Source organism: Nicotiana tomentosiformis, unplaced genomic scaffold (genome assembly GCF_000390325.3).
Source record: "Nicotiana tomentosiformis unplaced genomic scaffold, ASM39032v3 Un00022, whole genome shotgun sequence".
In the NCBI taxonomy this organism is placed as follows: domain Eukaryota; kingdom Viridiplantae; phylum Streptophyta; class Magnoliopsida; order Solanales; family Solanaceae; genus Nicotiana; species Nicotiana tomentosiformis.
The window spans coordinates 402,643-424,166 of NW_027174581.1; the positions used below are offsets into that span (position 1 = coordinate 402,643).

The following is a 21,524-nucleotide window of genomic DNA, read 5'->3' on the forward strand; positions in this document are numbered from 1 at the left end:
AGCAATGCCTTTGAGAGCATTAAATCCTACTTGATGAAGCTTCCAGTTTTAGCAGCCCCTATACTTGGAAAGCCGTTGATACTATATATTTCAGCACAAGAAAGGTCTGCTGGAGCGCTGTTGGCCCAAGAAAATATGAGGGGGAAAAAACCTCTCTTTTCTACTTGAGCAAGATGATGACACCAAATGAGCTAAATTATTAGCCAATTGAAAAGTTGTGTCTGGCGCTAGTCTTCTTAATTCAAAAGTTGAACCACTACTTTCAAGCTCATGTTGTTCGTCTTGTTTCTAGAGAAAATCCCATCAAGTTCGTGATGTCAAAACATTTTCTTAGTGATCAACTAGCGAGATGGTATATTCAATTTCAACAATTCAAGATTTTGTGCATCCCTCAAAAGGCTATAAAAGGACAAGCATTGACATACTTCTTGGCAAATAACCTCATACCTATTTATTGGGACCTAACTGACGAACTACCTGATGAGGACGCAATGGTCATTGAAGTTCAAGCTCCATGGAAGATGTACTTTAATGGTGTTGCACATCGCGGAGGAGCGGGTGCTAGTGTCGTATTTGTCACTTCTCAAGGTGAATTTCTACCCTACTCTTTTACATTGACACAACTCTGCTCTAACAACGTTGCTGAGTATCAAGCACTAATACATGGCCTTGCAATGGCTGTCGAAATTAATCAGTTGCAATTGCAAGTCTTTGGTGACTCCCAGTTGGTGATCAACCAGTTTTTATGTAGTTATGAGGTCAAGAAACCTGAACTGCGCCCATCTCATGATTATGCTAAAAAACTAATGGGGTGGGTCAGTGACATGACTATTCAACATGTGCCAAGGAAAGAAAACAAGAAGGCTGATGTTTTAGGTACCCTAGCTTCATCGTTAACCCTGCCTGATCAAGCGCAAGTTACTATCTGCCAAAATTGGGGTGTACCACCGCCAAATGAGGTTGAAGGCAAAGGAAATGAACTCAAGCATCTTGTCGCTGTTTCTGAAGCTGAGAAAGAAGAATGGCGATAACCCAGTATCAACTACTTAAGCTATGGGATCCGTCATCGTCCACCTCGCTTCCTTTACTACAAAGATACTCTATACAAAAGGTCATTCGAGGGAGAACTCTTGCGATGTTTATGGGAAGAAGAATCACTCCAAGCTTTACAAGAGGTACATTCTTGGGTATGTGGGTCAGACAAATCTGGACCAAAGCTCCACTTCCATATAAAAAGGATGGGATATTATTGGCCAACGATGGTAAAAGATTGCTTGGACTACGCTAGAAGATGCAAGGCTTGTCAATTCCATGCGGATTTTATTCATCAACTTCCTAAAGTGTTACACCCGACTGTGGCATCCTGGCCGTTTGACGCTTGGGGATTGGACGTTGTTGGACCACTGCCAAAGTCCTCTGGTGGGTACCTATACATCTTGATTGCAACTGACTGCTTCTCAAAATGGGCTAAAGCTGTTGCTCTTAAGGAGGCAAAGAAGGAAAATGTTGCAAGTTTCATCCGAGTAAACATAATCTATCGCTTTGGCATTCCTCATTACATAACACCGGATAATGGCAAGCCATTCCATAATAGGTTGTTGAACAAGATTTGTGATCTCTTTGGATTCAAGCAATGTAACTCTTCTATGTACAATGTTGCCGCCAATGGTCTAGTTGAGGCATTCAACAAAATCCATGCAACTTGTTAAAAAAGGTCGTCTTTATATCCAAACGAGACTTTCTTGACTGTATGGAAGAAGCTCTGTGGGCATATAGGAAAACTCACCGCACTCCAACACAAGCAACCCCTAATGCACTCGTTTATGGAGTCGAAGCCGTCTTACCACTCGAGCATCAAATACCTTCATTACGATTAGCTATCCAAGAAGGGATCACTGATGAAGAAAATGCTTGACTTAGATTAACAGAGTTGGAGAATCTTGATGATAAGAGGTTGGAAGCTCAACAGATTCTTGAATGTTATCAAGCTCGATTATCTCATGCCTTCAATAAAAGAGTTTGCCCAAGATCCTTTCAAGTAGGAGATCAAGTCCTTGTCATACGAAGACCCATAATGACTTCCAATAAACCTGTAGGGAAGTTCACTTTAAAATGGGATGGGCCATATGTCATACAAGAAGCTTACTCAAGTGGGGCTTACAAGCTGGTTGATGCAGATGGCATGAGAATCGGTCCTACCAATGGCAAGTTTTTGAAGAAGTATTATCCTTGAAGTTGCAACGCTCCTTGACACATGAGACTAAACTCCATGTTCCTACACTCCTAGCCCGCATGAGTCTAAACTGTGTACGGCCCACTAAACAAAAAAGAGTCCGCTAGGTTGAAAACCTTGGAAGAGACGGCCTAGAAAAAAGTTAGAACATATAAAAAAAAAAAATAACCAAAAAAGAGTCTGATAGGTTGAAAACCTCGAAAGAGGCGGCCTAGGCAAAAGTTAGGACATACAAAAAAATATTTAAAAAAAAAAGAGTCCGCTAGGTTGAAAACCTCGAAAGAGGTAGCCTAGGCAAAAGTTAGGACATAAAAAAATTTAAAAAAAATAAAATAAAAAAAAATTAATCACCCATTCTGAACTATGGTATGACTTGATCCTCTTTACCGAGGTACGTAGGCTGCTTAGAGTTTCATTCTGAGTTCAGTCGCATGAGTTTAAAAGATACATAGTGCCCCGATCTTTGTTCGAATAAAATACGATGGAATGTAATCCATTCAACCACCACTTAAAAATCGAGTTGCGATACCATTCTTCTGTTAAACTTTGGATCCCATTTGATTTAAAGGGGGCAACCTGCTAGGGTAAAATGGTGTCTTCACTGAAATGATGACAATATTTGCATCAAAGTCAAAAGGGAAGTTTGTGTCAGATTTTTTTTAAAGGTTTTCGTTGCGAACTTTTAAAGGTGTTCATCTCAAACTTTTAAAGGCATTCAGTTTTTAAGGTTTTCGTTCCGAACTTTTAAAAGGCGTATATTTCAAACTTTTAAAGGTGCTTGTGAAGGTGCTCGTCACGAACTTTAAAAAGTCTCCACTGCCAACTTTTAAAGATTTCTACCACGAATTTTTAAGAGTCTTCATTGCGTGCTTTTAAAGGTCTTCACCGCGAACTTTTAAAGGTCTTCACCGTGAATTTTTAGAGATCTTGACCACGAGCTTTTAATGATCTTTATGCGATCTTTTAAGGGTCTTCGCCATGAATTTTTAAAAAGTCTTCATCGCGAGTTTTTAAAGGTCTCCACCGGAAACTTTTAAAGGTCTTCACTTTGACTTTTAAAGATCGTGACCACGAGCTTTTAAGGATCTTTGCGCGAACTTTTATGGGTCTTCGCCACAAATTTTAATGGTCTTTATCGCGTTCTTTTAAAGGTCTCCACCGCAAACTTTTAATGGTATTCATCTCGAACTTTTAAAGTACTTCGTAGTTTGATGAAGTTACTTCTGAGAAAAAAAAAAGAGACAACAAAATACAAAAAGAAGAAAGCACAAGAGAAGAAGAAGAAATTACCTTCGTGTTAATGTTTTCAAGTCGTCAAAAAGTAGACGAAAAGTGTTTTGCAAACACAGTATATGGTATTTATAGATCTCAGAAGACACTATTAAAAAATAAAGCACCGATGTGGGATAGCTGTTCTAATTAGACTCTTAGAGGGGTTCAAATTGAAATTGCACCTACGCATAGTATCCAATAGCGTTGCCTTCTATTCTCCTTTTCCAATTTCCAATCAAAGAAAGAATTGCCAATAGCGTTTGCCTTCTGTTCTCCTTTTCTAATCAAGGAAAGGAATTGCCAAATCCATATGGATTCGGTCAGCTTGTACCGATGGTCCACAAAATTGAGGAAAATGGCATCTACATTATAATAATGATAATAATTATCATCTCTCTTGGTAATTACAATGATTGAAGTCACTTTAATATTTAAGTGTGGACCAAACCACCAACATGCTATCAACGGACACGTAACCAATTATACATTGATCCATTATCTGTTTTGGAAAATAGGATTTACATACTATTATCAAGTTAATACTTAAGTCTAGTCTTCAAAAGTTGAAAGACCTTGACAAGCATTGAAGCAGGGGCATTTGTAGGCATATAAATTTTATTGAGAATTAAATTCGTAAAATAATTTGGACTATATTTTAACTTCAAGATATTAGTTCAAATAAATTTATTGGGCTAGTATAATTGGATTAGTTATATAAGTCCAACATATATGGATTAAATAAATAAATCTTAATCTATTGGGCTAGCCTATTTAATTGGGCTAAAATGATGAGCCCACTTTATTAAGCCCAAGATACCATCTTCCTACAGGCCTTGTTTGGTGTCACGTGTCAAATGATGTGGCGCGCCAAGTCAAACAGAAGAGCCAATAGGATTGTGTCATATGTCAAAATGACAATGCATGCCAAGTCAAATTAAAGGGCCAATGAAATCGCACCACATGTGCAAGTGACATGTTCTGGCCAATCAAATGCGGCATTGTCACTCTTCAATCTGATTGGCCGGAAATAGTTTGTTCTTATCATAACTCTTCCATCCCACAACTGTAAATAGGGGTCTTCATAAGCAAGAGGGAGCTCGTGGATCAAACGCTGCAGATTTCTCTAAAAGCTACAAGCATTCAAGTGTTCTAAGGATTAAAAGATCAAGACGAAGATTCAAGAACAAGCTGCAAGCCCTTGGATTAAAAATACGTCAAGATCAAGATCAAGCTTCAAGCACTTGGATTCATAGAGATTATACACTCAAATATTTGAAATAAAATACAATGATTATTGTAATATTTTTCAGCCTCGATTATTTTCCTGATGCAAATTTATTGTTGAGCTTAAAAGTACTTTAATTTTGCGTCAGTAATTTCATAACGTAACGTGATAGGAACATTCAGAACACATTTTGAATACATAATTCTCGATACTTTGCTTACTCAGGTTGATTGAATTTATTGGGAATAACTCGGAACATGAGAATAAGGAACTTGAACCAACCATACTTAAAACTTATGGGAACATCATGGAATTAAATTCTAAGAGAGTAGTTCAACAAACATAACTCGCTTTGAACTTACCTTAAATTACTACAATGTTCCAGAAATCCTAGGAACTTCAATCTAATTAGAAACATATCAAAAGTGAACCATAATTAGGAAGATATTCTTGGTCTCAGCTCATTCAAATATTTTATCAAACACTAGGTATGAAAATTGGTTACAAGGTTCGTCCACAAGATTTATTTCACTTCACAACCAAATCCTTACTTATTTGAGATCAACAATTTTCCCACAAACCTTATTAGTACATGCATGTATAAATAATACTCTTACACCCAAGAATCATACTCCCCATCATCCATCTTTTACCCCAAACTCGAAATTGAAGATTAGGGTTTGATCCTTACCTCTTGAGTGAAAATCTTGTGAGATTTCCTTGTTGCATTTCAAAGCTTGGACAAGATCTTGATGAACAAAGCACTTGAGCTTCTTCCTCTCTCTAGAACACTCTCACTTCTCTCTAAAAATATCAGGTTTTTGTCTTCAAAATGAACCCCAAAGTCTATTTATCAAAATGGGGTCGGGTTATAAAAATAGAAAAATGAACTCTCCGAACTAAGATCTATGGTCGCAGAATAGACTGCAGAATGGGTATGCGGTCCGCACAATGGACCGCTAAACTGTCCGCACAATGGCCGCAGAATCACATTCTGCCAGTCTTTGGTAATTTTGTCATAACTTCTTGTAGGGGTGTCCAAATAACAAACGGTTTGAGGCGTTAGAAACTAGACTCAAAGATCTTTTATTTTAAAGACTGTTCATCACATAACTCATTATATATATGTAGATATTCATGTCCAAAGTTTGGTCTTGTGCGTACTCATTTGGAACTTTAGTCTATCATGTAATGTCCAACTTGACTTAGACTTAGGGCTCTCCTTAGAAACCACATCACTTATAATATGCCTCGTACACTTATTGTCATATCAAATTTATATCCATCATATTAATAGTCCTCGTCTGCACAAAAAATAATATAATTAGCACACATTAACTTTCTTAATAGCGTTTAAGTACTTCAAAATTTTCTGGGGTGCTACAAAACAACCCAAACATATAACCGTTCATGCTTTTCTATCAAACCCATCAACTCATATCTCATGAACTTAGATTCTATAATCATTAATCCAATGCTATAATCAATTAGTCGATGAACGTTCAATCATCTTGAATTCGAGTTCTAGGGTTTCTTTTCTCAACAAGAATGTCTAAATCGAATAACTAATGATTTGAATGGTTTGCCCATATTAATAAGGTGTTGGTGAATTGAAATAAACATAGAATCAACAAGTTGGGTTCTCGAGATCTTCCTTCAGGTGCGCGCCCATGCAACTGAGGGCCCAACCGCGCAACTGAATGTGCAGCAAGGGCGGTGGCACTGCAACAAGTGTGTTACCGTGCACGTGATGGATGAGCGCGTAGCTGAGCATGCAGACTGTGCATTGTCCAGTAAAAAACATGTAAATTATTACACGGAGATCCGTTCGGGCATTTGAATTAATAACGACTTTAGTGTTTTATGTTTTCTTGAATTCCTAATAGATTTTCACTTGATCAGGCTGGAAGACAGGCCTTTCATAAACTTTGTCAATTTTATTGAATCTTATGCACGTCACTCTATGTACTCATTTTACACATTCATGCCTAATCTGAATATATGGAGTGTTACATGAAAATCTAGCTGAGGAAGGGAATAGCTTTGGGAAGAGAATATACTTGGGAGGAAGATAAGTGACCTGAGAACTTCTGGGTGTCTGGGAACAAAGTGATCAGTTTTTGTGAGGTTTATTTGCTCTCTTAAAGACACCATCTCCTTCTGCTGCTACTAGAACAAATGGAAAAGAGAAGTATCCGACGGACAAATATCATACTACAAGCTTGCTAACTTGTGCTGTAAGGCTTTGATGAGTTCTGCATGCTGAGAAGGCTTCTCTACAACCTATTCAACTTTTTTCTCAATATTTTTTCGCCTTGCTAAGCATTTTATTGTGAGCGTGTGAAATATTTTTGGACTGCTAATTTATTGTTGATTCAATGTCACTAGATGGTGGTTTTTATCCTGAGGGGAAAGAAATATTTTTTTGGGGGATCCTGGGGGCATGATCTACACCTTCTTTACTAAAATGTTCAAGAGGTGGAAGATCATGGGTATTGTAATGACGCGGCCGGTCTTTTTGTATATTGTAGCCCTGTTACCCTATTATTGTCTCTTCTATGTTTATTTGTGGTTATGTGACTTTCGGGGTGGTTGAATTTGTTTTGGGGAAGTTTTGGAGTGAATCGAGACACTTAGTCCCAATGTTGGAAGCTTTGAGTTTGGCTTTTGTGTAGACAACTGTGTAATGGAGTTTTGATGATTCTAATAGCTTCGTATGGTTATTTTGGACTTAGGCGTATATTTTGATATTGATTCGAAGGTCCGTAGGTTTGTTTTGGGCTTTTTGGCAAAAGTTGGAAAGTTTGAGAGGTTTGACCGAGCATATAATATTTTGGCACCAGGTTTGGATTTTGGTTCATGGAGTTGGAATAGGTCTATTGTCTCATTTGGGACTAGTGTGCAAAATATGAGGCCATTCAAAGTTTATTTGATGAGGTTCGACTACATTTTTAGAAGTAGGAAGTTCATTTATTTTATTAGGCTTGAATTGGGGTGTGTTTTATGATTTTGATATTGTTTGATGTGATTTGAGGCTTCGACTATGTTTATATCGTGTTTTAGGATGTGTTGGTATGTTTGGATGGTGTCCTGAGGACCTTAGGTGCAATTAAAATTGAAATTTGGACTTAAGGAAATATTGATGGCTTCAAGTCTGCTGTAAGCGCACCTACGAGGTGCTGGCAGCAGGTGTGACAAGTTGTGCGCTTCCGCGAGGTTGGCTTGGTTGAGGAGAGGTTTCAGATATGTAGGGGTTCCTGCATAAGCGGATGCACTTCTGCGCATGAAGATTTGCAGGTGGGGTTTGGCTGGATGCGGGAAAGTTGCAGGTGCCACGTAGGTTCCGCATCTGCGAGACCGTAGATTCGGTCTGTTAAGTACAGAAGCGAGAATGGGTGTATTTTTGGGAATCCGTAAGTGGAAAACAAGTACCCTAGAAGAGGTTCCACAGGTGCGTTAATGTGGCTGCAAGTGCGTAAGGTTGGGGACTTAAGTGAGGCTCGCAAGTGCGAGATTTTGACCACAGAAGCGATGATTTTGATCATAGATGCGGTTTCACTGACAGATCTTATTTCGCGAACGGTTTGTCATTTTTATCATTTTTTGAGTTGTGGAGTTCGGCTATAGGCAATATGTGGAGTTCTTTTCACCATAATCGAAGAGGTAAGTGATGATTCATAATTTTTATTGATAAATATTGATTATTACACCTCGTTTATGTGATTTTGAAGTGAAATTTGGGGGTTTTAGACTATGTTGTTGGAGAGTGAGATATGATGACTTGAGGGTCCATTTATGGTTGGAATTAAATAATTTTGGTATGGTTCGACTCGTAATTGAATAGGTGTTCGGAATATTTGGATTTTGTCAGGTTCTGAGGTGCGGCCCGGGGTTGACTTTTTGATTTTTGTTAAAGATCTTAGCTTTACATATGGAATCAATTCCCATAGCACGTATTGATTATATTAAGTTGATTTTACTAGATTTTGGTCATTTTGAGGCCGGTGTTAATTCCTTTGAGTTATTTATTATTATTGTCATTATTATACTTGTGTTGTCATTATATTGGAAGCTGATTGTCTTTTTCTGAGCTGGTGGCTGCTTTCAGCCCAAGGTTAGTTCTATTACTTATGGAGTACATGTGGTCGATTGTACTCATACTACACTCTGCACTTCGTGTGTAGATCCAGGTGCATCAGCACATGGTGATCTAGATCCGTGCTAGTACCTGCTTGGCGACTTAAAGGGTGTTATGACATCAGGATTCCTTGACTCTCTTTTCCTTTATTTTCTTCAGTACTATTCTATTACACAGACAGTTTTACTATGGATTTGTTTATGTTTGATACTCAATAGTGCACATGTACTCATTGACACCAGAATTTGGGATAGTTGTAGAAGTTTTTCAATTATTGTTATCAGATACTTATGATATATTCAAATGAATAAGATATTATGGAACCGTTGGCTTGCTGGCAAGTAGTGTTAGGCACCATCGCGGCTCCGGTGGGAGTTAGATAGTGACAAGTTAGTATTGGAGCACTAGGTTGCTTAGGTCTCACGAGTCATGAGCTGGTTTAGCAGAGTCTTGTGGATCAGTGCGATGAATTTTGTACTTATCTTCGAAAGTCTACTGAACTACTAGGAAACTTCACTTTCTTGCATTTACCCGCTCAATGCGGTTGTATGTTTCTCCTCCTAATTTTCTATTGTTCTCGATAACTAGCACGATATGGTTGGTGAAGATAGGGTTGCTTCCATCCCCATGAATAATTACCTCTTGATGATTCCTCTCAAACTTCACAACCTGGCGCAGAGTAGAAGCGACTGCCCCATCTACGTGTATCCATGGTCGTACCGATAACAAGTTGTAGGTGGAGGATATGTCTAGCACTTGGAATTCGACATCAAACCAAGTCGCGCCCATCTGAAGATCAAGATTGATTTCCCTAATACTGGCTCTTTGAGATCCATCGAACACTTTTACATTAATGCTTCCCATCCGTTTCTCATGCAGGCCTTTTCAAGTCTTTTCAAAGTAGTTAGTGAGCATATGTTTAGGGAGGAACCTCCATCTATCAAGACACTGGCAATGAACTTGTCTTCAAATGGTAGAGTGATGAGCAACGCTTTGTTGTGACTCAACCCTTCCAGCGGTAGCTCCCTTCTGGAAAGTAATTTTGTGACTCTCCAGTACCTGTCCTACCATGTTAGCATCTCCCCGCTAGTGATACTGGTAGGCACATAAGCTTCACTTAATACTTTATTCAGGGCATTCTTATGTCATGCCCGACCTCAGAGAGCGCGACCGTTGCTCAACCGAGACAACCCATCTAAGCAAGCATGTACAATGCCTTCTACCCAAACATACATATGAGTAAAGAGAAGATATATTCTCATTAATTAGACTGAGAAGATCATGTGAACAATACCAAATTAATTACCAATAATTACACCATTTATAAGTCTACAAAATAATGCATTACACATTCGAAGTTTAGGAGTGGAACGCGTGATACAATTACAACATTACTAGTTTGACTTCCCCATAACCAAGGTACAACCCGCATTATGTCTACGGAGCCTCTAATAGATACAAAAAGAGTAGCGTGATAGTACCTACAACTCAATCATGAACTATCGAGGAACTAAAACCAACGATACACATAAGTCATAATACACCATACATTTCTACGCATGACCTCAAAACACCTAACTGAATACAAATTCTCATAACAACATCTCGGGTCAATACATTCATCCCTACTTAAACATGTGTTGATCCTTGAATGTGCGAAGAATCATCCCAAAGCCATCAAGTCACTGTATAAACTCACCATGCCCCTACCCATGGGTGATCTCACTTCATCCCAATCTATAAAAGTCTGACAACACAATCTAACTGATGATCATTACCTTAACTCACAACCCTTAGAACCCAATCTCCAACTCCCCAAATTAATTATGAGAGAAGATTCTCGCATCTATATGCTGTATAAGTCAGTATTAAACTGCATCAAGTCGTAACTATATCCCAAGTGTACTCAAATGATATTCTACATAACTTAGATACACATAGCCAGAGCTTCCAACCACAATAGTCATTCAAATAGAAAATTATGTATCGGTATCTAACATCCTATCAATATAAACCTTGTTCCAAATATTCGAACACAACCAATGATGAAAGAAATACACAGAAACTCATAACCCCACATCACATCAACAAGTCATGGAGCTCTCTTGCACGACAAGAACCAAAGCCAAAATCTAGGCTGACTAAACACACTATAGTTCTAAACATAGCTTAATCAAATCTGATAGCACTCAATTCAGGCCCAATAACTTCACATCATCCAATACAAGCTGCTCTACCAATATGCCACACAAACCCTACCTAGAGTCACATACCATGCAATAAGTGCACCAAACAAGCGACAAATTTGATGTACCCAAAAATTGAAGAGAATCAAAAAAGAGAACCACCGCGCAAGCTCAACAGATACCACCATGAAGCGCAATGCAATAAAGCCATCATACAGGGAAGAAAAGCAACATAAAAATTAAGCCCAAAGGATCATATTCCAACATAACTCTGATATGATGGGTGACCCAATCGAAACACATGTACACATAGGATACGTCGACCCGTGATGCTCACTATAAACAACCATATACACATCAACAACAAACACACGAAGTGCATGACCATAGCTATGCAAAAATGGATAGAACAATATACCACAAATAGAAAGACCACAACCAAGGCGCAATCAAACATTCAACACCCCGAGAATCATCTCGCTTGTATTTTGCCCCAAGGCCCCCAAAGAATCACATCAGGTAAAAGTAATAAACAGATCACAACCCATCATAGCATATGAGAGTAACACATGGAACATATCAGAACACGAATAAGACCCACTCCAACTTATAACACATCCCTCCACAATAACTGTGTTGGGTAGACAAATTTGACTTGATGTAGAATACACATTCTCATTAGGCCCACCAATGGCCTCCAAATAAATTCCGATCCTCCCAAAATAGGTAGATAACAATATTAATTTGCCCAATAATATATCTATATCACATGCCTATGAGAATCCTCTTCGTCTTCAAATCCCTAGAATACCATAATCTCCTGATCCCATCTACATTATTCAAATTACTGACATATTCATCATACACAATCGTTCCACGAGAAATACTTCCATAATTTCTTATTTCAACATAGATAAATCTGACCATCAATATTCAATCAATCGGGCCATTATCGTAATACATGTCAGGCATCTGCATGTCAAAGCACAATGCGCCTTTTGGAGTGCAGTACCAGATAATGCTAGCAATCTTCTACACACCTGAAACCGTCCATGCTATTTAGAACTCGTGACCCCATACAAGAGAAAAATCATAACACCCAACATGTTCCTTATGCCGCTGGCAGACATCCAACCCAAGCCGTCCTCGACACTATAAAGAACTATTCAAAACCCGTCCACACATAACTAAGAAATCAATACTGAATTTCCCTAACTTAACCAAGTTACGCAAGCCGTCAAACCCAAGTATATTGACACAAAACACAGGTAAAGCATCACCACAACAAAGGAACCAATTACCTTTATTACTATGCTGACCCTACACTACCAAGCTGACCAATTTTTTCGAATCCTCCTTAACTTGCCTTCAAGTTAACATTTCTCCTTGAAGGTACACTATGATCCTAAACCAAAGATCACCGCAAGAGATCCTAGTGCAAACCACATCGTCTAAAAGACCATAAATCATTGTATTTGTAAGGCCCCGTAAAATTTTACCTAAAACCCAAGGTTTTGTGGTGTCGAGGTAGGCGTATGTGTAAATAATAGCTCAGGTACGAACTTTTTGGGTTGAACAGTACGCTGGGGATTTGAAGGAAAATGCTTTGCAGAAAAAGGCATTTCTACGGGCCATTATGCGACTGCAGAATCGCTCTGCGGGCCGTAAAATGGCCGCAGAGTGAGGCAGTCAATTTGGAAACATTTGGATGTCATTTCCAGCTAATTATGCGACCACAAAATGATTTCGTGGGCCATACATCGATCGAAGAACCAGCAAGGAGATTTTCGGAGAGAAGTTCTATGGTGCATTATACAATAGCAAAACGGGTCTGCGGGCCGCAAAACGGCCGCAAACCCAGGCAATGGTGCCCAAATCCGAAGGGCCATTTTGCGGACCGCAGAAGCATTACGTGGTCGGATATGTGACCGCAGACCGATGTCGGGGCTCTTATTTTTCTAATTTTTGAACCCGACCCTATTCTAATAAAACACCATTGAGGATTATTTTAAAGGGGAAAACATATATTTCTAGAGTGAGGGGGTGTCATAGAGTGAGAAAAGGGTTCCTAAGCTTCATCCACCAATTCTTACTCAAATCGTGGAAGATTCATAAGGAAAGCACACTACGTCTTCATCCTAGATGTAATATTCTACACACTAACCCTTAATTTCAAAACTTAATTAGAAATGGGCAGTTAGTAAGATAATTCATGGGTATGGGAGTTGTTTATTTTGCATGCATGTGTTATCAAGGAATGTAGGGAGATTGTTAACCTAAAAATGGCAAAACATGGGTTGTGGGATGACGGAATCCTCCATAAAAGGATCTTGAAACCTTAATATGCACCTAGTGTTTGATAAAATGCTCGAATGAGCTAGAACCATGATCATGTTCCTAATTTTGGTTCGATTTGTTACATTTCTAAAATAGATCGAAGTTGCTAAGAATTCCAGAACATTTTAGAGTCTAAAGAAGCTCAAGTGAGGTCTGTTGGCTAAACTCTTCTCTTAAAATTGAACCCCATAATATCCATGTAAGTCCCGAGTTGCTCATTGTGAATCGATTAACCCGAATAAGGTGTTGTCAAAAGACATCTGTGATCAATATATAATTCATTGCTCTTGTTATGTTGTACTACTATTTGAGAATATTTTCAAAGTATGGGTTGCATATCTAAATGCCTTGACTTCAAGTTGTGTTTCAAGTTAAAGCTAATGAAAATTGTGTAAGAAACCGTAATACGCCTGAGACTCTTATTTGCTCATATGTGTGCTTAAATGTCTTGAATATAAATGCCTTGTTGTTGGAAAGTCCATGATGATGGTTGAAAGTAAAAAGGTGTGCATGAAATACGAAACATGAAATATAAAATACGTAATACGCAATGTGAAATATGAAACACGGCCAACGTGCCAAGAGAAATAATACAATTGTGACCACTAGTGCAAATAAAATGAAGAGATGTGCAGGAAATATGAAACGAGATGATTGATAGAAAAGGATGATGTCTCACATGAGACGGCCTAGCCGATCGGGTCGTGATCGGACGCCATGCCGCATATATGGTGGTGACTATATTGGAAATTGTAATCAAAACTGTGAACAGTGGTATATCGGTACTAAAGGTCTCCCAACTTAAAATGTGGAAATTTACATGAAAACTTATCTCATTCCTAATTTGATATTTGATAACTGTTTGAGGCTTTTACTGATATCATGATTGTCCTAACTTGCATTACTCTTCGTTCTTATGAGAGGGTATTTAGTCATATATACTAGTACTATTCGACAGTACTAACGTCCCTATTTCTGGGGGCACTGCATCTTTCATGGATGCAGGTGGTTCCATAGCAGGCTGCACTGATCAGTGATAGCGACACACTCTCTTCCCAACTTACTTGGTGAGCCCCACTTCACTCGGGGTCATGTATCTTTTGTTCATTCTATCATTATCTTTTGAGGTATAGCCAGAGCCTTGTTGCCGGCACTATCATTGTACTATTTGTATTTATTAGAGGCTCCGTAGACATTGTGTGGGTGTATATGGGTGATGTGAAAGTCAAACAAATTATGTTGTGTTTTGATCAATTGTTCCACTTCAAACTATGAGAATGTGTGCATTTTAAGACTTATTAAAAACGTAACTAATGGTAATGAATTTGGTATTATCTACATGATCTCCTTATTGGTTAATTAACAAAGATACGTGTTCTCATTAAATCACGGGGGAGTTCGGGTAGAAAGTATTCAATAGGCTTGCTTGACCGGGTTCACTCGGTTGAGCACCGATCGCGCTCCCCGAGTTTGGGACGTGACAAAATTGGTATCAGAGCCTAAGATTTTAAAGTGTCCTAGGATATCTCGGAGCCATGTCTAGTAGAGTCCTTCTTATCGGTGTATTGCCGAACACATCTATAACTGGAAGGCTACTTAGACATTTAGGAATAATACCCTTCTTTGATGTTCTTGATCGTGCGATAAAGCTGATTGTACGATTGTTCCTCCCTTAACTTGTGCATTGCTCTAACTTTCAGTAAATGGCACCTAAGAAGAAGGCAAGAACTGGCCAAGGAGTGATGTTACCCCAAGAGTGGAAGTTGATTCTATCATTGATGATGCGGGTGAACACCCGAGGGGTGAGGATATTCCCCTGATTACTACACCGCCTGGTTGTACTATTCCTGCTCAGGGTTAACCAGTTCCTACACTTGAAAAGGGTGCAATATCCTCCACTTAATATTCCAGTTCCACTTCTGACCCCAGCTTTCGGTCCCGGCGTTTGAGATGTGGGAGGACTCCCGTGAGGAGGGGAGCCCTTCGGTGAGGTGGAGTGAGTTTGCCGACGCTTTCATGGATAATATTTTGCCTGCTGACACTAAGGCTGCCCGTGCTGTGGAGTTTGAGAACCTAAGACAGGGTAGCGAGAGTGTGTGGGAGTACCATATATAGTTTGCGTGCCTGTCCAAGTATGCTATTCATATGTTGCCCATTATGGAGGTTAGAGTGCATCGGTTTGTGCAGGGCCTTAGCCCTTTGGTTATCAATGAGGCCGCTACAACTACCTTGAATTCTAACTTGAACTATGGGAAGATGGTAGAATTTCATCAAGCTAAAAAGAACCGTAAGTTGAAGAACAAAATTGAGCGAGAGGGTAGCAGTAAGTTCCGGTCCGTGGGCGACTTTTCTAAAATAGATTAAAGTTGCTAAGATTTCCGGAACATTTAGAGTTAAGGAAGATCAAGTAAGGTATGTTGGCTAACCTGTTCTCATAAAATTTAACCCCACAATATCCATGTATGTCCCGAGTTGCTTATTGTGAATCGATTACTCAGATAAGTTAGTGTCAAACGACATCCGTGATCAATATGTAATTCAAATGCTCTTGTTATGTTGTACTACTATTTGAGAATGTGTTCAAAGTAGGGCTTGCATATCTAAATGCCTTGACCTCAAAATGTGTTTCAAAGGAAAGCTAATGAAAGCTTGTGTAAGAAATCATAATGTGCCTAAAACTCCTATTTGCTAAAATATGTGCTTAAATGTCTTAAATAGGAATGCCTGGTTGTTGGAAAGTCCATGACGATAGTTGAAAGTAAAAAGGTGTGCATGAAATACAAATCATGTAATGCGAAATATAAAACACGGCAAATGTGACAAGAGAAATAATACAATTGTGACTATTAGTGCCAATGAAATGAAGAGATGTGCAAGAAATATGAAATGAGGTGATTGATAGAAAAGGGTGATGTCTCACATGAGACGGCCTGCCCGATCTGGTCGTGATCGGACGCCATGCCACACATATGGCGATGACTGTTTTAGAATTGTAATTGAATTGTGAATTGGTTGATGTATCCCATGAGACGGCCTAGCTGATCGGGGCGTGATCGGACGCCATGCCGCCACACATAGAGGTGACTGTGTTAGAATGGTAATTGAAATTGTGATTTGGTTGATGTCTCGCATGAGACGTCCTAGCCGATCGGGTCATGATTGGACGCCATGCCGCACACATGGTCGTGTCTTTGTTGGAAATCGTAATCGAAATTGTGAATAGTAGTATACCGGTACCAAAGTTTTCCCAATTTAAAATTTGGAATTTTTTTAAATCTTATCTCTAATTTTATATTTGGTAATTGTTTGAGGCTTTAACTTATATTACGACTGTCCTTACTAGCATTACTTCTCGTTTCATTGAGAGAGTGTTTAGTATACATACCGGTACTATTCAACAATACTAACATCCCTTTTGCCGGGGGCACTAAATCTTTAATGAATGCTGGTGGTTCCACGGCAGGCGACACTAATCAGCGATATCACTACACTCTTTTCCCAGCTGATTTGGTGAGCCCCACTTCACTCGGGGTCATGTATCTTTTGTTCATTTTATCACCATGTTTTGAGGTATAGCCGGAGCCTTGTTGCCGGCACTATCATTGTACTCTTTTGTATCTAATAGAGGCTCCGTAGACATAGCGTGGGTGGTATGTTGGTATGGGGAATGTCAAATTGGTAATGTTGTAATTGTATCACACATTCCACATCAAACTATGAAAGAGTATGTATTTTGAAACATATAAATGATGTAACTACTGATAACGAGTTTGAATTGTTGTTTACTTGATCCTCCTCACTGCTTAAAATTGGATTTTACTGTTATTCTTTAATAAGTTCGGGTAAAAGGTAATGTACAGGCTTGCTCTGTCAAGTTATCTCGGTTGAGCACCGGTCGTGCACCTTGAGTTTGGGGCATGACACTTGCTTGCGTGGTTTCTCGGTCTTCTCTATATGAGCGCATTAGAGCTCATCAGTATGACGACCCCTATTTGCTTGCCCTTAAGGATACAATACAGCATGGCGATGACAAGGAGGTTTCTATTAGAGATGATGGGTGTTTCAGATGTAGGGCCGGATATGTGTGCCCAATGTGGAGAAGAATGAAGAAATATATAGTAGAGTATGTGGCTCAATGTTTGAGCTGTAATCAGGTGAAGTGCGAGCATCAGAGGTCGGGCAATTTGCTTCAGAGACTTGAGATTCCAGAGTGGAAGTGGGATCGTATTACCATGGATTTCGTTGTTGGGCTCCCATGGACTTTGAAGAAATTTGACGCAGTGTTGGTTATTGTGGATAGACTGACCAAGTCTGCCCACTTCATTCCGGTTTTACCTACCTATTCTTCTGAGCAGCTAGCTTAGATCTATATCCGTGAGATTGTTCATCTCCATTGTGTGCCGGTGTACATTATCTCCAATCGAGGCACGCTCTTCACATTGTATTTTTGGAGAGTTGTGCAGCGTGAGTTAGGCAGAGAAGTTTAGTTGAGTAGAACATTTCAAACCCCAGACAGACGGGCTGTCCGAGCGCACCATTCTGACCCATAAGGATATGCTATGTGCATGTGTTATGGATTTCGGGGGTTCATAGGATCAGTATCTACTGCTTGTATAGTTCGCCTACAACAACAGCTACCTATCGAGTATTTAGATGGCTCCATAGAAGGCCTTATTCTCACAACCCAAATCGAAGGGCCGCGAAGGTCACCTTGTGTCTTACTCAACCGAGTACCAATGTAACGTATCTTTCTTATCACACCATCTTGGGTAAAATAGGACAGAAGGGCCGTCATGAGAAAACCAAAATAAAACGTAAATGAATACTTGACATATGACGATCCACCATGATATAGAAACTTATACATGTGACATAAGGGCCTATAAGGGCGACATGATCATTTGTACACTCAATGCATAGGCCGACAAGGCCATACAAGTACCCATATACATGACATATGTCTAAAAGCCTCTAAGGGTAGATAAAAATCATAATGGTCGGGACAGGGCCCGGCTATACCAATCAATACATGCCTAGAGCATACTGACCAAATACGCAACTCCGAAGCAAGTGGAGTGCACCAACACCTTACACTGAGCATGTAGCCTATTAGGAGGACTATCAACCTGTCTATCGGGACTTACAGGCATGAAATGCAGCGTCCCCAGGCAAAAGAGACTTTAGTACTAATAAAGTATTAAGTATGTAAGGCATGAAAAGAAGTATATAAAAGACGTGAAAGAAACCTGGAGTAAAGGACTCAATTTGTAAGTCTTAATAGCTCAGTAATCATGAAATCTTCATAGTGTCATGTATATGGGTATAAATGTCATATAATGCATAGGTATATGCGTACATAACATCATCAAGCCTCTGAGGGCATCCCATCAGATCATCGCGGCCTCAGTGGGTGAAATCATAAATATATGCCAGTTGATCAGGTGGCTGGTGCATATATAACACCGTAACCTTTCCCCATAACACATATACATATAATATACGCGTATATAACACCATTTGTAAAAGTTGCATGTTTGCTCGTTTCGTTTGTATCATATGGATCATTCCAATAGGAAAGAAGAGATTGCCTTAACATGCCTTATCACAGTCTATCCAATGACCACGTTGCAATCGTCTCATCGCACTTTAATCTACAACAACGATAAGAATGCTATCGTTAATCTATGAAAGATGCAACTATCGTACAACGAACAACAAGCTTATTTATTATTAAAACGGGCAGCATCTCCCTTATTTTCCTTTCTTTCCCCAAGTCCAAAAATACAACAAGATCCCATACGACCTTCAACTATATACTTTCAGCACCACAACACACCGAACAACAAAACAGCACAATTCACGCTACACAACAACAAGTGTACAAATGTCACCATCATAACTACTACTTAACACAACGAGTTGTAAGCTTGGATTGGAATCAAACCCCAACTCTTTTTACCATCTCCCCTACACTTAAAACAACTTCAAACAGTCCAGAATATAAAAACATATATTTGCATGACATTGCAACCTTATATCTATCATGAAAGTAACATCAAGCAACCCAACAACATATTACAACAATATGGACAACTTCTATGTATTGTGTGGTTGCTTATTCTCCTATTTAAAACATCATCAACATACTAAAAATATTTACCTGCATAACAACAATACGAACATTATAATCAAGCCATTCCCCACGATTTCCAGCCATATGAAGTCATATACACAACTCCAAATAGTCCAATAAGAGACAACAACTTATTATACAACTTCAAGTTCTATCTTATAATTCTTCATCCAAATAACTGAACCAACGCATTTATAAGCTCAAGACCAAGAAATAGAATGTTATACATACCTTAAATAATCAGACAAAACTTGAACCAAAGCTTCATTTAGCTCACAAGCACCCTTAATGGGATCACAACACCATAGAGACTCATTTCCTCACTTAGGCTAACTTTTGGGGATAGGTCTAGGTAAAACCACCTTGGATTAGACTTGGAACCTTGGAGAGCTGTTAAAGAGGTGCTCAGAGAGTTTGGGAAATTATCTTGGTCGAAAATAGCCAAAATTAAGGCGTCCAACCCCATTAAAATGTTCAAGGATCGTCCACCACCTAAGTGGGTCGCATTGGGAGCTGCTAGTGCAGTCTCACGAAAATGCGAATATCTCTATACTCTAATGTCATATCGATAAACAGTTTAATATGTAAGCACAATAGTGTAACATATTCACCTCAGGATTTGACTCAAAAGAACCACACATTATTTATAACCCGCTCACTTACTCTAACATAGAGGTCAACGACATTGCCTTTCCTTCTTGAATCAAGTGCCTTCACACAACAATATAGAGTAGTTCCACACAATAAAATTTAAGAACAATTAGGAACTCAAGATAGAACGAATTTACTAACTCTCAGAAACAACATTCATATGCCACAAAAGATGAACCATAAGATTGCCCGTAGTGTACTACTCTACTAATCGAGTTCATTCAGTCAAGGATCAAGTAGGACTTTAATTGATTGTAATGTAGGTTGCGGGACGGGTAGGATACATTTAGATATAAGAATGACTACACCTCCCTAAGCTCTTTAATACATGCACTCTAACATTCAAAACCCCATACTTATGTCAAACCAAAACTCCACCTTCACATCAATATACATCAACTCCAAAATTATTTAACCACAATTACATCAAGAGTTCCCACTTATCCATGAAAGTTTTTCACAACAATACAACTATATTTTCTTTCTTTTTTCAATTCAAGAGGCTCTTACGTTTTCAAAACAGTGCATCTTTCTCCTTATTTCATTAGTTCCACTCAAAGCCAAACCAGCCACCCCACACTTCAACTTTTACACAGTTCATAACAATTTTAAGTGCTCACGAGAGGTACAAGGTTCAAATAGATGGTCAATTCAAACAAATGAGTAAAGCTTCTAATGTGGTTGCTAAAGAAACATGATTACAGGCTCAAAGGGATTAGCTAAGATACATAACAATTAGGTGGTTAAAAGCATATAACTGGCTCAACAAAGAAATGCCTATATCACTTCCAAGACTAAACAAAACTACTATTTCGCTTTGCAAACACACGTGGAAAGTTCTAGACAATAAATGCAATGCATATAATAACACAAAACCTCACACACACATGGAACATAACTCACTAAAGATCGGATTATCAAGATACTCTAGTCAAAGCAGTTAAGTAAAGTTAAGCTCGTACCATTTAAGGCACTTATACAAGAGTGAAAAACTGAGCCTAAGCATCACAACTAAAGCACTCAATATTCTCAAGGAATAATAAAGTCAAGATATATTGCTTTCATTTCAAATCACAGTACAAGGTTTCCTACTTCTACAAAATAACAACTAACTACACCGATTCAAACAAAACCCTTGTAAAAAAATCGCAGCACAAAGAAAAATCAAGGGGGAATTGATACACTACCTAACAAAAGATTTTTTTTTGTCTTTTTCTTTCGACTTCAATCCCTCAAGAAACCTGTAGAATGATATCCATCGTATAGAAAAATAATTCTTTTTTAAAATTTTCATGTTTTTTTCAATTTGTTTCTACTATTCAAACTAACAAAAGCAAAAAACATCTAAC

At 38.8% G+C, this 21,524-nt stretch overlaps 1 protein-coding gene across 1 annotated transcript; it reads left to right on the forward strand.

The window, feature by feature from the left end:
- The first annotated feature begins 314 nt into the window (after nt 1-314).
- On the forward strand, nt 315-1,031 carry LOC138903838 (uncharacterized). Its single transcript, XM_070192417.1, has one exon. It carries the CDS (start codon nt 315-317, stop codon nt 1,029-1,031), a length of 717 nt encoding a protein of 238 aa, XP_070048518.1.
- Nucleotides 1,032-21,524: the final 20,493 nt, after the last annotated feature.

What these genes read in the sequence shown, in the direction of transcription:
- LOC138903838 (XM_070192417.1), top strand. Translation starts at nt 315, where the DNA reads ATGTCAAAACATTTTCTTAGTGATCAACTAGCGAGATGGTATATTCAA.